The sequence below is a fragment of the Emericellopsis atlantica genome (assembly GCF_019669845.1).
Source record: "Emericellopsis atlantica unplaced genomic scaffold F5Z01scaffold_21, whole genome shotgun sequence".
Taxonomy (NCBI): Eukaryota; Fungi; Ascomycota; class Sordariomycetes; order Hypocreales; family Bionectriaceae; genus Emericellopsis; species Emericellopsis atlantica.
The window spans coordinates 448891-465371 of NW_025764723.1; the positions used below are offsets into that span (position 1 = coordinate 448891).

General features: G+C 55.3%; 5 protein-coding genes across 5 annotated transcripts; 2 read left to right on the plus strand and 3 right to left on the minus strand.

Moving 5' to 3' along the window:
* Positions 1–209: 209 nt before the first annotated feature.
* On the minus strand, positions 210–1469 carry F5Z01DRAFT_625669 (uncharacterized protein; the record flags this gene model as incomplete). Its single annotated transcript, XM_046261441.1, has 1 exon — positions 210–1469. The coding sequence occupies one exon, from the start codon at positions 1467–1469 to the stop codon at positions 210–212; it is 1260 nt and encodes a 419-aa protein (XP_046116461.1).
* Positions 1470–3641: 2172 nt separating this feature from the next.
* On the plus strand, positions 3642–5796 carry F5Z01DRAFT_660906 (Metallo-dependent phosphatase-like protein). The gene is made up of 2 exons (XM_046263856.1): positions 3642–3886; positions 3939–5796. Exons 1-2 carry the CDS (start codon positions 3717–3719, stop codon positions 5695–5697), a joined length of 1929 nt encoding a protein of 642 aa, XP_046116462.1. The 5' UTR covers positions 3642–3716; the 3' UTR covers positions 5698–5796.
* On the minus strand, positions 5729–7204 carry F5Z01DRAFT_233029 (uncharacterized protein). The gene has a single exon (XM_046258326.1). It carries the CDS (start codon positions 6756–6758, stop codon positions 5760–5762), a length of 999 nt encoding a protein of 332 aa, XP_046116463.1. The 5' UTR covers positions 6759–7204; the 3' UTR covers positions 5729–5759.
* An 863-nt stretch (positions 7205–8067) lies between these two features.
* Positions 8068–13283, plus strand: F5Z01DRAFT_233045 (uncharacterized protein). The gene has a single exon (XM_046258327.1). It carries the CDS (start codon positions 8149–8151, stop codon positions 13099–13101), a length of 4953 nt encoding a protein of 1650 aa, XP_046116464.1. The 5' UTR covers positions 8068–8148; the 3' UTR covers positions 13102–13283.
* Positions 13230–16200, minus strand: F5Z01DRAFT_676019 (uncharacterized protein; the record flags this gene model as incomplete). The annotated part of the gene is made up of 2 exons (XM_046265200.1): positions 13230–13274; positions 13324–16200. 2 exons carry the CDS (start codon positions 16198–16200, stop codon positions 13230–13232), a joined length of 2922 nt encoding a protein of 973 aa, XP_046116465.1.
* Positions 16201–16481: the final 281 nt, after the last annotated feature.

Genomic DNA, 16481 nt, shown 5'->3' on the forward strand with positions numbered 1-16481 from the left:
ACATGTGTATTTAATTATCCATCTATACCCTGTGTTGGCTACGTATGCTTGGCGGGGCGCAGGCGTTGGGCAATTCTGGTAGATACCTCATTCTTTACATGCTGGGTGGGATCATAATACATTGGGCAGACGAATAGCCATGCGATTTGTACGTGTATATACGTGTCCGGTGGTATCATTGTCCTCGCACCTGACACCCAGTCCACTCTCTAAGCGAACCGGGTCTCGGGGTCGGCGCCGGCCTTCTTGGCAGCCTTGAGGGCCTTGAGCTTGGCGGTGCCGATGCCGAGGACGCCGCGCTCCTGATTCTCGCCGAGCCAGGGCTTCTTGCTCTCGCCGAGCATGCTGCCGCTGAGGAAGTAGGTGACGAGGCCGAGGATGATGCAGACAAAGGCAATGGGGTACATGAAGTGGACGTGGAGGTCAAAGACCTTGATGCCGATGATGACGCCCCAGAAGTTGGCGGTGAGGAGGGAGATGTTGTAGAAGCCGGCGCTGGACATGCGCAGGACGAGGGGCACGAGGGAGTAGAAGAGGAAGAGGCAGAGGGTGTAGCCGACGAGGTAGCCGGCGACGTCGCCGTTCCAGGTGGCGCCCTGAAAGGCGTCGCGGTCAAAGATGGCGGCGGTGATGCCGTTGATGACGATGCCGAGAATGCCGATGAAGGAGAGGACCTGGTACATGGGGGCGCGGCTGACGAGCCACTCCTCAAAGGTGTTGCTGAGGCCGTAGCAGGTGGCGCCGGCGAGGGCAAACATGTCGCCCTTGACGAGGTTGCGGCCGGGCCCGCCGTTGCCGCCGCTGAGGTGGTCGGAGCCGATCAGGATGCCCATGCCGCCGATGCAGATGACGATGCCGACGATCTGGAAGAGGCGGTAGCGGACCTTGAGGAGGAGGAAGGAGCAGACGACGACGACGACAATGGCCCAGAAGTTGATGAGCTGGGCGGAGAGGATGTTGGTGTAGTTGTAGGCGAGGACGGTGAAGTAGTTGCCCTCGACGTCGAGAAAGGCCATGATGATGTACTTCCAGCCGTCCTGGCGGGCGACGCGGGCCCAGGTGCGCGGGCCGTCCTTGACGAGGAAGACGATGGTGTAGACGACGGCGAGGAGGACGTAGTTGAACATGGTCTGGAAGGCGGGGATGTTGGTGCCCTCGCCGGCGAGCAGGCTGGTGAAGGTGTTGGTGGACGTGATGCACAGGGCGAGGACCTGGCCGATGGCGAGGACGATCCAGAAGTCGGGGGTGAGGAAGTACGAGTACCACCGCGTGGACTTGGCCTCGAGGAGGTGTAGGCCCTGGTTGACGGCGGCGTCGGTGTCGTCAGAGGGCCGCTCGTCAGAGGGCTGCTCGTCGACGACGGCGGGACCCTTGGCGGTGGTGGTGGTGTCGTTGTCGACCACGACGGGCGTCGCGGGGGTCTCGATGGGTGCGCCGTGCGCGGTGGTGATGTCGTTGGTGTGGGACATGGTGAAGGTGTTGTAGTTGCTCATGGGCTGCCGTGTGTTAGCCTCCGTCTTGCGGGCAGAAGGCATTGGCGCTCAGATACATACTTGTATGAGATGTGAGTGAAGTTGGTCTTTCTCTCCCCAAGCAGGCGCAAAGACTCAAGTCGCCTGCCTTTTCACGGTGCTGCTGCTATCATGAACCTGCGCTGTAGGACAGGGCAGAAGTGTGTAGTGAGGAATCTGAGGATGTCGAAGCGGGCATGGGTCAAGTAAGAGGAGTTCCTGGGGAAGTGAGGAGGTCAAGAATGAGCAGAGACTTTCAATCCTTCTGTCGCAAAGTCGAGTTGAGCGGGTCTCGCCGAGGGGAAAAGTTTGAGGTGGAGACGGGCGGGCGGGAATCGAGGTTGGATGCGATGTGCCGCGCTAGGGGGGGCGACTGCCTTGCATGGTGGGGGCTCCGACTTGGCACCGCGAGGACATGGACTGGAGCTGGACATAACTTCAGTCTCTGTGGTCAAATGTATTTCAACCAGACTTCAATGGACTGGCTTGAAAAGAGTTGGGAGATATTGTCAAGCATACCATATCTGTTATTGAGCATACCCAGCGGGGGCTAAATATGGCGTGAGCTGCTGCAGCCCCTGTTTAGCCGTCAATCCACTGCCTCGTAGCCTACGAATACTAGTACTAAATTTAGCTATAGGGTAGGGAGTCTTTATACTACAGCGTCTACTATATTTAACTCCACCGGATACGCTCAATAATAGATGTGGTATGCTGGATAATATCTCCCAAAGAGTTCATTACCATGTGAGGCAAACACATTGAGTTTGATAAGAGCAGAGCTGAAATGCAAACCTACAGTAGAGGTGGTTGTCTCACTCGACGGCGCCACGTGGGGGTTGTTAGTGATGGTCCAGTCCATGGGAGTTGAAGAGGTGATCAAAGATGATTGTAGGTATAGTCGCTTTCCTTCCCCGGTCTAGGAGCTGATGAAGCCTCCCCTTTTTCAAGAATATTCTAATTTTCTCTTGCCCTGCATCACAAGCAGTCAACGCTGCTTCCTGGGCCGTGGCGCCACGAGTAGTTTGGCCTACCCTGTTGGTAGCTGACCAGCGGTCATCGTGCTACTAGTTGATTCTTATGCCTGCCATTGCCAACCGTATGGTGCTTGCGATCGCTGCATTTCTTATGTCCAGGCTCTCTTGCTGTGCTTGAGAAGTCTGTCTTCTTGTCTCTGCGATGCATCAGGGACAGCTCTTGTGTGAAAATTCCTGCACTCACCTTTTGTAAACGCAGCCTGCTCGCTTTCACAACAGTCATGCTCACCGGTGGGGCGGTCAGGAATCAAGTCGATCTCCTTAGCTAGGAGATACAAGCATTCCTGGTCTGTTCTGCCTGCTTGCGGCCCCTCGTCAGTGGCTTCTCGTCAGCTTAGGATTCGCTGTCTTTCTTGCCCGCGAGTGCGCATACCTGCTTTTGGGGGGGCTGACATTGTCACAAGGCAGCTGGACCGGAACGGCTTGTAGTTTGACTTGAAAGAAAGTAGCAAAAAACGCAATAGAAAGGAGAGACTGGACCTGGTTACACAAGCAAGGCTTTATCGGGAAGGGGACATCTTCAAATGATGTTTGGGTCAATGTTGGTGATCCGGACGGCACAGCGGATGCTGGCGGGGTTGTCCCTAACATTCATGCAGCACCGGGCGCGGACATCTGTTAGCGTGTCTGCTAATAAGTCGTATTGCCATCATCCGACAAATACGACGAGATGTCGCATTCGTCGCATCGGCTAAGGTTCCGTTCTAGAACCGTTGCGTTTAGCTGTTTGGAGGTCCCCGAATTTGATTCTATTGCGGTAAGTCTTCGAAACCTTCATTGTGATCGATTGTCTGTTTGTCATGTCGTGCAAGTTGTATCTACGTGGTACTATGGCAAATGGATCAAAACCGCATCATGTCGACATCACTATCCGTATCGACTTTGGAATCGCTGAGTCCTGACATGTGGATGCAGGCACCGGGCTACTGACACAATTACTGTATAAAAAGTGTGCCTATAAGTCCCACTAACATCGTGTTATGTATTCTGTCAGCCTCTTGCTCCACTGATGTGCATCTGAGCTGCACCCGGTGACCCGCACTGTATCATCAAGGTCCCTCCCTGGACCAGATTCACGCTCCCTCCTGTAGCCTCTCCTTCATCCATCATCTAGACATAGACGGCGCGTGCACCAGTGCTCGATGTGTGCAAGGCCATCATCACCAAAATGATCACATCGCTACCCCTTATTCTCGGCACAGCCGCTGCTGTTGCACGGGCGGCGCAGCCAGGAGCTGTCGAGCCGGTCGCGGCGCCCATGCGCAACCTGACCTGGGGCCAGCTCAACTTCCTCCACACGACCGACACGCATGGCTGGCTGGGTGGTCATTTCCAAGAGTCAGTCCAGCCCATTCAAGGCAGCTCAATGACTTTGTCTAACATCATATAGACCACAGTACTCGGCCGACTGGGGTGACTACGTCTCCTTCGCCCACCACATGCGCAAGCAGGCCGACGACAAAGGCTCTGATCTCCTCCTCATCGACACCGGTGACCGCGTCGAGGGCAACGGCCTGTTCGATGCATCTTCGCCAAAGGGCCTGTATCAGTACGATATTTACGCCCAGCAGGATGTTGACATTATCTGCACGGGCAATCACGAACTGTACCAGCACTACTCGATCGAGCGCGAGCACAACACCACACTGCCCAACTTCAAGGAGAATTATGTCGCGTCGAACCTCGACTATGTCGATCCCGAGACGGGCAAGCAGTCCCCCATGGCGCAGCGCTTCAGGCGGTTCAAGACCAAGAACCAGGGGCTCGACATTATTGCCTTTGGCTTCCTCTTCGACTTTACAGGCAACGCAAACAACTCGGCCGTACAGCGCGTGGAAGACACCGTCAAGGAAAAGTGGTTCCTTGATGTTCTCAAGGAGAAGCCCGACGTGTTCGTCGTCATCGGCCACGTTGGCTTGCGGATGGAGGAGTTCGAGGTCATCTTCAAGGCCATGCGCCAGGCAAACTGGCACACCCCCATTACATTCTTCGGCGGGCATGCGCACGTCCGCGACGCGCGCAAGTTTGACTCCATGTCCGTAGCGCTCGCCAGTGGACGGTACATGGAGACGATTGGGTGGATGTCAGTCGATGGCCTAAAGAAGACGGGGGACGTGGAAACCCAGGCGTCACCCACCTTTACGCGTACCTACATTGACAACAACGTTCTTGGGATGTATCACCACACCGGTCTGGACGAGTCCACTTTCCACACCGACAAAGGTCGCAAGGTCACCGAGATGATTGACAGCGCCCGCAAGGAGCTCGAGCTGGATCGCAAGTTCGGCTGCGCACCCCGCGATTACTGGATGTCGCGCGCCAGGTTCAACGAGGACGGCAACATTTACAAGCTCCTCATGGATGAGGTATTCCCCGACATTATCGTCAACGAAGACCGGCGCAATCAGTCTCGCCTGGCCATCATGAACACGGGCGGCATCCGCTTCGACATCTTCAAAGGTGCCTTTACGAGGGACACGACGTACATTGTCAGTCCCTTTGTGAGCGAGTTCCGCTACATTCCCGACGTGCCGTACAAGATAGCGAGTCGCATCATCGGCATTCTCAACAGTGGGAGTCGGATCTGGGTGAACCCCCTCTTGCAGTCTGACATCTTCCATGTGGACGATGATGCGCCGCCGAGATCGAACAAGTTGATGAGCGCGCCCGAGCAGCAGGCTCATCCTGAATTGATAAAGGAGGCGGCTGATTATTTTATGAAAAAGCTTGCGGCCTCTTCAGGCCGAAGAGGCCGCCGAGGCCGCCTGGCCGCGCTCGAAGAGCCCGAATATATGGCTGAACCTCAGCGAGATGGCCAGATGCCGCTGACAAGCCAGCCTGATCTCATCGCCGGCTACACCACCAAGGATGACTTTGGCGACGACGGCGACGACACCGTCCATGAGCCCTTGGAATTCTATTACCAAGCCAACGCCTTCCAATCCGAGATCAATTTCCCGGCTTATCACAAGGACAAGCCCGAGAATGTGGATGTCGTCTTCATCGACTTTATACAGCCCTGGATTATCCCAGCGCTCAAGTTCTCCGGGGGCGACTACTCCGACAAAGATGTGCGGAAATACATGGAGGGCACCTTTACATCCAAGTTCGCCGAATGGGTTGGCGAGAATTGGCAGGGTGACTGTTAAGTCAGTACATTACATTGCGCATCAGCGAGCGAGATAAGAATGAATACAGCGTGTCTTTTTTTTTATAACAAAATGAACCTGATTATATGACAATATGTCTTCCGTGTCTGGTCTACTCTCCTAATAATAAGATCCACCACTAATTGACTCCTCCGCGCCTCGTTTAGGCAAACACAAAGTCCGGGGGCACACAGTACGGGCTCTTGCTGGCCTCGTAGAACTTGCACACCGTGTCGGGCGGGCAGACGCCAGCGTGCTGTGGACTTGTTAGCTGTTGGTTCAGGGAGAGTGAAAGCAGAGGAACGCACGACAAAGTGGCCACCGACATCGCATACCTGCCAGCCCGTCGAGCCTTCGCACGCGTAGGTGCCAGGGTGGCAAGCACCGTCCACAGGGGGGCTGGGAGGTTGCGGCTTGATGGGTTGGGGGAGGTGCTGGCATGGGCAGGGCTCTGGTTGCTCATGATGATGCTCGGGCTCTGGCTCATGGTGATGCTCGGGCTCATGATAATGCTCGGGCTCATGGTGATGCTCAGGCTCATGGTGGTGCTCTGGCTCATGGTGGTGCTCTGGCTCATGATGATGCTCTGGCTTATGATGATGCTCAGGCTCATGGTGATACTCGTGCTCATGGTGATACTCGTGCTCAGGCGGAGGCGGAAGGGGCCTCGGCTTCATCTCAGGAGGGCCATGCGGCTTCTTCTCTTTACCCTTTGCGTTTTTCATAGCTTCGTAATTGGAGTCGTACGCGGCCTTGTTCTCCTCATAGGCGGGAGGCCATCCTGGGGGATACGATCGCCCTTTTAGGTTGATGAACTCTCTATACCCATCGAGACGGGCGCCAGAAGCAGAGTCGCCTAGCATATTTCTGCCGCAGGAAGGGCAGCCAGGCACTGCCGCCGCAGCTAGCGAGAGCACCGGAGCGAGAAAGAGTGACGGCTTCATGATGGCTGTAAAGTGTGAAACCCAAAGCTGATAAGGGAGGTGATGTAGAGGACAGGAACGTATGCTAGGCTTGTCGTCTGAGGCAGACCAGCTATATGAGGGGATCTCGGATGGCATGGAAGATTGCTACTGACGTTCAGCATCTGATACCAGTCGATATAGGGGTAGTGATGCTCGACTGAGCTTATCAAGCGATTTTTCGGCGCTTGAGGCTGCTGATGTCGTTTCTAATGATACCCTTGAGTCGAACCCTGGGAGGGTGGCTTTGAGCGGCGCATTAAGTAACCTTGAGGAAACATTCTCTGCGTGGCAAATGCCTTGCAATGAACTCCATACTAGGCTCGCGGTAGTATCGGGACATTCAGAGCATCTGCGATAAGTCTTCTCCAGACGGGAAGCACTCACCAGAGGCCGGGGAATGGAATACTCAGTGGCGTTCTTGTTTCCAGCAGCTTCACATTTCCCCCAACAGCAGACAACTAACGAGAACACTACACAAGAATAGCGATGAATCCGGCTGTAAAGGATTCTGGACTCAACAGACGGCTGTTCTTGGTGGGTAGTCGAAACCGAGGCGCTTACACAGTGACTTAAAGTTAGAGTTAAGGTGGCGGACCGAGCCACGAGGGCGCCACGGCTGTCGGATTCCACTGCCATCTCATGAAGGGCCCCTTTTATCAAGAAAAACTACCTGTTTGGAGTTCTTAGTTCCAGGCTTGGGCAGTTAGTGCACGGTCAACGCTCATCACCACGTGTGGTGTTGAATAATGAGTGAGTTACAAGACAGGTCCCGGGTGGGTGATCCGTGGCAACCGAGATAAAAGAGACACAGGTATCAACGCAAATCAACCCCCTCTCTATTGCAGCTCGGGTTCTGATAAGGGTAGGGTTATGACTTTCGTGCATATGGTCTTCGCACTTGATGGCATCATAGTTCCTTTAACGGCGGCGTTTTGAGGGTGCAGGGTAAGTACAAGGCGCATGTCGAGCGACAACGTACACGTATTATTTCATGTTCTCGACAACGGGGGTAGAGAATGTGTTGCGTGATGAAACTATACACATTATTGAGAAAGTAGAATATTCAAACTGGTTCTGTCCCCAATAGTCGCTGCAAAGTCAAAGTCCAACTCACGAGAATGTTCACCTACGTGTAGGCAGTATGTAAGCTGCAACCGCATAAACGGAATTGCCTGTCCTCCGACTCCTCCCAAGCCCCAGGGGCCGAACTCTTCGAGAAACCAAGCGTGGTTTTGCTTGTTCGGAACGACACTTGGTTGAGAGGACATGATCAACGCGCCACGAAGGCTGTGAACACCCCTGTCTCTGATCGTCGCCCCCCGTGTGAGTCAGCCCCGGGGAAGAGTAATCGTTCATGTGGAGGACCAACATGGACCCCACAGGTCATGCGTCCCGGTGTTGGCATCTGTACTTGTAGATTCCAGTCCTGGATATATATTCAGTTCCTCCTTCATGCGATTCCGGCGTGCAGATTTCAGAAACAATCATGGACGACAGCACCGCACAGAAGCTGCGCAGCGTGGAGCCGCGTGAGCAGGCGCTCATTTTGCGGAAGGCGCTCGACGAGACCAACGCCCAGACAGTCACAGGGGATATCCTGCATCGCATCCAAAGCGGATCTCTGCCTCCTAGGATTGTCCAGCGATGGCTCTCTGTATCACGGAGCGCGGCCGCTGCGGCCATGGCTCTGCGCGAATCGCGAAGCGTCTCCGTACGAGACGAGGCGATAGCCTGGCTGGGCTGGCTTTCTTCCAAGCAAAGGTCGTGCGAGGCGACGTGGAAGGCTCTGGGAGGCGTGGAGGACCTGGCTGCGCTCATGTCTACCCTCAGCACGCGACATCTAAAGGAACTGTGCAGGGTGCTGGGACGCCCTACTACGGGGCTGAAGGACAGCGAGACCCTCCGATTTCGACAGAAGCGAGTCACAGAACTGTTTGACTTTGTCACCGACCCGAGCAGGAATGTCCTCGAGAAGAGACCCGTGCGTCAAATGTACGGAAACCTGCTGCCGGCATGTTCACCCGAAAGAATTGCAGAGTGGCTTGACAAGCTCGACAATAGGAGGTGGCGAAAAGACGAGGCCACGAGTGTTTTTGGGGCTCGCACCGACGAAGTCGAACGGGCCATGTACAAAAGCGACATAGACTTCTTCGAGAGGCGCGCTATGCGCAAACTCGTCGACAGTGACCGGTCCATCCACGTGCGGGAACTCAAGCCGTTTGTGGAACAAGGCGTATCTTTCGGTATCCAAGTGATGGAGGCTATCGGTGTCTCAAAGAGCCTCCGCGGTATGTCCCCGCGGGAGTTTATGGTCGAGGTCGTCCTGCCGACAGTTCGTCGAGTAGTCAAGCACCGCATGGAGTATGGCAGACGGGTCTGGGATGCCTTGAATGCGTGCTTGGCCAAGCATGAAGGGCTGAGGACACATGTTGGGCATATCAGGACAAAGCACTCGTCATCATTCACATCAAAAGACGTTTGCATTATGCGCTGGGCAATCATATCAAGGAATCGAACCACCCAGGCATCGCAGAGCGACGACCAATTGGCGACAATGATAGCTTTGGCGTCAGAAAAGGATACAAACTCAGAGGCTTCCTTCGATTTGTGGCTTAGGATTGCCCGCCCCGACAAGAGGTACCGTCTCCTGCAACTATTCATGAAGCATACGTCTTGTATCAACTACGATATTGGCACCCAAGACTGCGCTTCTCCTCTGCCGAAGACTGTCCGCATACCGCTAAGCACTTTGCCGATATTGCCTCCTGTCGACAGTCTGAACTTGTTCGAGCGGGCGACGCGGCCGGAGAAGACATTCAAGCCGGTAACCGGCAAAGAATGCCCCAGCTTCCTTTCTGCCAAAACCGACATGCAAAATGTCGTGGGGATCGACGCAAACGTTGTTCATGCGTACCTGATCCAGCGTGCTGGGGGCCTGGAAGAGACATCCACGACGGACCGCAGAGCAATCATCACGCAACTGAGCACGAGTGAGCTTGACCGGCGCAGGAAGCTCTCTGCCCAAGGGCGAACCTCCATCGACCGCGCATTTTGGGCCCTGTCGGCTGTACAGCTCGCCGTCGCCATTGGTGACCTGGGGCTTTTGGATGAGACATTGCTTTGGTGCCGTCGGTTTCTCAAAGACCCCCTGAATTCGATCCAGCTTTACGGAGGCACGAAAATACCTGGCGAAGTTCCTGCTGCTCTCAAGTTGGAGGATAACCATATGCGTCTGACACGCGAGAGCGTTTGCGAATTCATCACCGCGTCCAACAAAATTGTGACCACGCTGATCAAGACGGCTGTTCTCGCAAAGAGCGAACCTTCCTTTCAATTGCGCCACTGGCTCCCTACCTTGGAAGTGATAACGGCGATTTTTGAGGACCGCCTCTTGCACACGGGTCTGGTTGTCAAGAGGCTCAAGCTCAGTAACGAGGAGTGCTTCGATTACATTCTCAAGCCAACGATTGACCTGGTTATTGACATGGAGTCCCTTCTCTTGCAGGAGGAGAACAAAAATCTGTACCATCCTAAGCCTGGAGGCCTTGCTCAGTTTCATCCCTGCCTCGACTACAAGACGCACGACAATGAGGTATACTGGTATGTGAACTATTTGGAACACCTTGCCGTTCGTCGTGACGAGCTGTGGACACAGCACAGGGTCAAATCTCATCCAAAGGTGGCTGAGCTGGACCGACGCTGGCCCAGGGGCTTGCCACTACAGTACCTGATGCCCTCGTCTACGGCCGTCGATCAACTACGCAGGGTTCCTTACCTTGTCAAGAGAGCGGAAAGCTTGGTACTGGGCGACCCAGAGTTGCTGTTGACGCCTTTGCCCGAAGACAAAGACACGATAGAGGCCATTGGGCATTGCATTGATTCGTGGGACTTTGCAGTAAAGGTCTGGGTCAACGCGGAGGGCGAGTCGCTCCAATCCGAGGCTAAGAAGAGTCGACTCCTGAGGGCTTGGCATCATGCCACGGTCCCCCTCAGTAAAGACCAAACACTCGACCAAGAGCAACTTTATGACTTCTGGGCGGACCACGGCTTTCGCCAAGTCATCGAAAACAACTTGGTTACGATCGATCGACGGAGGATGCGATTTCCACCTCGCTTGCCAACACCTGGATCGTCTGATGATGTCGTCGAGTACGACCCTGACCCGAACGGTGATGATTCTTGTACATCAACTGCCGCTTACGAGGTGGTTGTGCCAACATACCTTGGCGCGCTGTTGCAGATCGCGCGAGTTTCCAACGAGAAAGGCCCGCCAACCTGGGCCGATACGATCGTCCAGAGACGTGCTATCAGCCCCTTGGAAGGATTCTTCAGCCAGTTCGACCTCTACACTCCAAGCGCGGGCCTCAAGCTAAGCACAATGACAGTCGAGGCGGTAGATGCGCTGGCAGCTACTGCCTTGGCCATGTACTCGGATGGTAAGGTGGGCGATGCGGACGGTGTCTTACAGACTCCGTTTCCTTCATATGCCGACTGCCGTTTCCCCCGTCTCCGCCTCAAGGAGGACTTTCTCAAACGCGAAAAGGACCAACAGACTACCTCTCGCGGCTTGTTGGGAATATTGGCGAGAGACATCCCCCCGACAATTCTGGTAACTCTGGCCGAGTCCTACCGGACCCAGTTGACCGTGTCTGACAAGCCATTGCCAGCCATGGATTTTGTCGACGTGATCAAGCTGCTCATCCAAAGCGATGATCCCACACTCGCTACGCCTTATATCCGGGACTTTGTCCTCAGCACGCCAGGTGACAGTGCTTGGCACAGGCAGTTGCTGAATGCCCAGGTCATGGGTCTCTTGGACGCGAAGAGCGCAGAAGAACTATATACCTCCATGGCCAAGTTCGTGCTGCAGGGCCTGAGAGAAGACCCAGCTCCAAGCAAAGAAGGGAAAGCCGACGATGGCAAAGTCAAAACGCCACATGTCAAAGTCACCACCGTCAAGATGCTGGCCCAGCTCCCCAAGACAGTCAATTCCCTGCCCACATCCGTCTGTTTACAGGCCCTCAGGGATATTGCCAAGGCCTCGTCGCACATTGACATTCGCTCCGCTGCTTTGGACAGTATTCGAAATTTGCCAGACGAAGCTTCCATCGTCTCGGACTTCTTGCGTACCTGGGGACTGCAGACTATCGGCGAGCTCAGTGAGCGACGCGTATTGTCTGAAGAGGACTGGATCCGCGCAGAGAACGGTGGCGATACGCCGGAGATCGCGCTCCAAGCCGATGAACGACCGATGATGGGCCTTTTCATGACCGGGAACCAAGCCATGAATGAAATTGCTCTCGAAGCTTCCCACGCCATGGCTGAGAAGTACCAGCGGTGGATGCGGATTTTCGCCAGAAGATTAGGCGTCGTGGACCTGGACGTGCCACCCGTGTCACCCTGCCCACAGCTTTTCAGCGGGCAACTATCCCCTTTCATAAACAGGAAACCAGGGGCTCGCTGTGCTTCGATGCGCGATTTCGAGCTGGCGAGGAACTACCTGAGAGCACACGCAAACCCACCGGCTGCAGTGGCAAACATCACCAAGCTGGTCAAGAGCGATTCCAATTTGAAGGTGTCCAATGCAGGGAAACACTGGCTGGCCATGTGGGACGCGGAGTCGCTCCAAAACCAATCTTTCCTTCTGCAATGGGCTTGCGATTACATCCAGCCCTCGGACAAAGACCGCGAACCGAGCCCAGACGAAGTCCCACAATCCACAGTCGAGGATCTCCTCTTCGACCTGCTCATGCACTTTGTCAAGTCGGGTGACATGAAGTCTTTCCGGAATCGCAGCTCTCGCCTGCTACGCGCGCCAAGCCGAAAGCCAGTCGCAGGTGTATCTGACCACTCATCACTGATTAGGCGTCTCATTGAGGGTATCGACAACATGAGAACGGACGAGTGGAACATAGACCCGGAGAGGAAGCCAGCACGACTTCCGGACACGTTGCCTTGGAAACTTCAACTTTTGTACTTTTCTCCTCTTGCGGATGGGGAAGGATATCTCCCTTCCAGAAAGAACGCAGCCGCCTATGTGGACGGCGAAATCATCCCGTTGCTTACTGGTATTGCGCGACAGGGGTGGTATGTTGAGCAGTTTCGCATGTTGGAAAGCAAATTGATGAGTTTCTCTGGGAAAAAGCTCGGTCTTGCCACGGTCATTGGACAAGTACACTCGCCAATGTCTCTGCTGGATATATTGCGCGTCCGTCTGGCATCCGCCATCCTGCAAGCCGAGACCGGCCTGTTGGCGGACGAGGACGCTGGTGATGCGGACGCAGCTCGACGCATGATCTCGGACTGGGAACAATGTCCCCTGGAAGAAATTCGAGAACAAACTGTCAATGTGCGGGAGAAGACTTTGGCGGGCAAAAAGGGAAAGCGACAAAAGACATGGCTGGACGATGCCGGGTCAATCAAAGGTGAAGAGGTTTGACATCTGTCAGTCCCAATGCCGGACAATGCTTTGACAGTACGTACTCTATCGAGTTTACGTTTCGCAATTCGCTCTATTATCATCCAGTATATATATGTATTTTATCCCAATACCTTCCAACAGCGATATTAAGACGGAGCCTCCCACAGCATATTGATCTGTTTCCTCCTCACCTACACCAGTTAGCAATCGAGTTTTGAGAACGTAGAAGAAGGGACCTACCATGGGTGCAAGGAACATAACGCCACCAAACAACGCCAGTACCGTCGCAATCAGCGTCGCTTTGCCGAAGCCACGGCCCAGGATGTCGAACGCGCCACTGGGGGCCACCCTGGTGCCGAAGATATCTCCACCATATGCAATCACCAAGCTCGTGCTTTCGACAATGGCGGGGCTAGCAAGAATACCCTTGACGCCGAGTACGTCTCGCTCGTGGGTGATGATGCTGCGGGGATCAATCTCAAGGGAAGGATGATACCTCATCAGACCTTCAGCCTCCATCTCAGCAGCGGTAGGATCGCGACCGACTGGGCGGCGAGGATCAACCGCCTGGCGGGGAATAGCAGCGATTGCTTGGCTCTCGGGCAGGAGTGCCATGATTTGGCGGTTAGCGATGCCCTGACGAGTGGACGTCACGGCGAGATGCGTCAGGGGCTGACTTGTCACCCAGCTCTGAGTCACGACCCACGGCAGTGGTGCGCCAGTCGGCGTGTCGACGGGGTTCAATGAGGAGAACTCCGCGGCGTCGCCCAGCGGGCCTCGGTCGTTAGGCGAAGGGGACTCGTAGAGGTCGGTGGCGACAACTTGGTAGCCCTTGACCTGGCGGTTCGTGCCGTCGGTGAGCGTGAACTGCCCGAAGAAAGAGCACACGTGCCAGTTCTCAGCCATGGTGCAGGACACGTCCTTGGTAGTATCGACTCCATCGTATGACTGCGAAGAGAGGACTTGGCCGGAGACAGTGTCGATGGTCTTGATGACGAGAGTACTGGCAGCGTCATCGATGACAGCAACAACTATCATGTTGGGGTTGAGGTACTTGTAGTTGACCTGACGATCCCCAAGCACACGTCCGATAGAGGCAACGGGGTCGTGAAGGGGTCGCGTGGCAATCTCGACAATCTGCTGACCGGGGAGAACCTGGTGCTGCCAGATATCCTGCCTAGAGACAGAGTCGCCATCGCGGACGAACCGGATGCCTTTCAGGATCTTCTGATCCTCGCTGCGGATCACCAAGGTGTCGTTGGGGGCAGACTCGACCGTCATGTCGCTGACGGCATTGCCATCTGGGCCCAATGACAGGAGCCAATGGCCGTTGGAGCCCTTGACATAAGCAGTGCTAGCAACGTCCGCAGCTGTGCCAACCGTTGCAAGCTGAAGGACTTCGCCCGTGGCAGCGTTGATCTCAGCGTACTCGCCCTTGGACCCGCTGACAATGACGGTGCTGGAGGGACCGTCATGGTAGACGAGACCTTTCACGTTGAGCTCCTCATGGCCTTTCTGAGGGAAGACCAAAGACGACCAAATAACTTCGCCGCGACCACCAGTGCTGAGGCCGTAGAATCTGCCACGACGCGTAGCTAAGACAATGATCTTGTTGAAGCCAAAGGAGTCTCTCACCAGACCTTCCTCCTTCCGTGCCGCGCCGTCCCCAAAGACACTTTCCATGAACCTCGAGGGGACAGATTGCAGCCACGCAGGTAAGTGCTGGAGGTCGCTCGCATGTCGCTTCACTCGATGAATGTAGGCAGACATGGGGTTTCTGGTGTGTGCCTCCTCCTCCAACACCTTAGCCAGGTCTGCTGCCTCCGGGATCTCAGCCCACACGGCAGCCACAGCGCCACTGAGGCCCTCGTGGCGGGTCCAATCCTTCTCTCCATTGCGCACCATCACCCACTGCTCGTCAGCGGTCAGAGCAGCAGAGCGTAGTGCAAACTCGTCACCTCCAGGCTTCCTGATCACCTCGGACACGGCTTGGACAGGCTTGAGTTGGTGTTCCTTCTTCAGGAGCCACCTCGCCAAGATTCCAGGGCCGTCCGAGGAAGTGATGATAACCTCATCTTCTGCGACACGGACAAAGTATACATTTGCTCCCTCGGAGCTGACGGAGAAAGCACTATCGGCTTTGAGATGGGGCAGCTCGTATGCCTTGGTGATCTGCGCATTTTTCAAGTTGATGTGGTACACCTCGGCGCGGTTCCCACCAGTGCTCTTGGTATGAACGAGAAAATGAGGCTGTGAGTTGGGCTTGTGAGGCGCATGGATGCTGGCAGCTGTCGTATCGGACGCGAGAGGGATCTCTTGCAGCTTGTTCTTCGCGCCTAGAACGTGGACGTTGAGCTTCGACAGGGAGCTGTCCGTCCAGGCCAGGATAGGGGCAACAGAGTTCGCACCAACAAACATGACATCCTCTGGCTTGTGCACCTCGCCCTTTGTGCCGACGTTCCAGTCGTGAACGCGCGTGCCGGTAAGAGTATCCAATGACGTGATCTTGAGGCTGTACGAGGCAGGTGATCCGTGCAAGCTGATCACGTAGATGTGGGCCGCATCGGTCGATACTTGGAGAGGCATATCCTTGTTGTGGTCGCGGAATTCCCAGACGACTGTCCCGAGTGTCCCATGAAGCCTGCGCAGGACTGTGACGCCCTCTTCGTCGAACAAAACCAAGACATCCTTCCGAGCCGTCTCGGTAATCTCCATGATTTCGAGGTCCTTCACTTGACCCGCAAACTCCATGTGCCAGACATTACGTCCCGTCAGCGCGTTCCAAGCCTGCACTGACGACCCATGTGCTGCCGCGACCCAATCCTCGCCTTCAGCCGCGCGCAGGTGCCCCGCGCCTGGTGCGTCAGCATCAGGGACTTGATGCCTCCACACAACCTGGCCATTGCCAGGGTTCACAGCTCCAAAGACACCCGCGTCGCCCGATGTGAATAGTAGGCTCGCTTTGTCTTCTTTCCTCGGCCGGTGGAAGAAGGTTGTTTCTTGTTGTGGCAGACCGAAGAGTGCATGGTGGAAGTCGACTTCGCCAACCTCGTCTTGGAAGACGGCAGACACTAATGATGACAGTCCGAGGACTGCCAATGGATTAAGGAGCCGCATCGTGGGCTGTGGTGGATGGGCGGTTGATGGTGGTGGGATAGAGGGATAGCTGGCAGTGGGAGCTTCCAAGTGACGTTGGAGTGGGGCGTCTGACACGTGACGCCCGTCGCGGTCAATTCGCATCGCGGTTGCGAACTTGCGCATCTGGTAACCACTCCTCTCCGGCACGAACATTCGCAATTGGCGTGCGATCCGCCTGTAACATTACTACATTGCATTCATACTTGCTGTCGCTTCTCTGACAACTCGTGAACGTATACCTGGCTTTTCAGACTCGCGCA

Coding starts and splice junctions, on each gene's coding strand:
- F5Z01DRAFT_233045 (XM_046258327.1), top strand. CDS start 8,149: ATGGACGACAGCACCGCACAGAAGCTGCGCAGCGTGGAGCCGCGTGAG.
- F5Z01DRAFT_233029 (XM_046258326.1), bottom strand. CDS start 6,758: ATGCCATCCGAGATCCCCTCATATAGCTGGTCTGCCTCAGACGACAAG.
- F5Z01DRAFT_660906 (XM_046263856.1), top strand. CDS start 3,717: ATGATCACATCGCTACCCCTTATTCTCGGCACAGCCGCTGCTGTTGCA. Junction 3,887..3,938: donor CTGGGTGGTCATTTCCAAGA/GTCAGTCCAGCC, acceptor AACATCATATAG/ACCACAGTACTCGGCCGACT.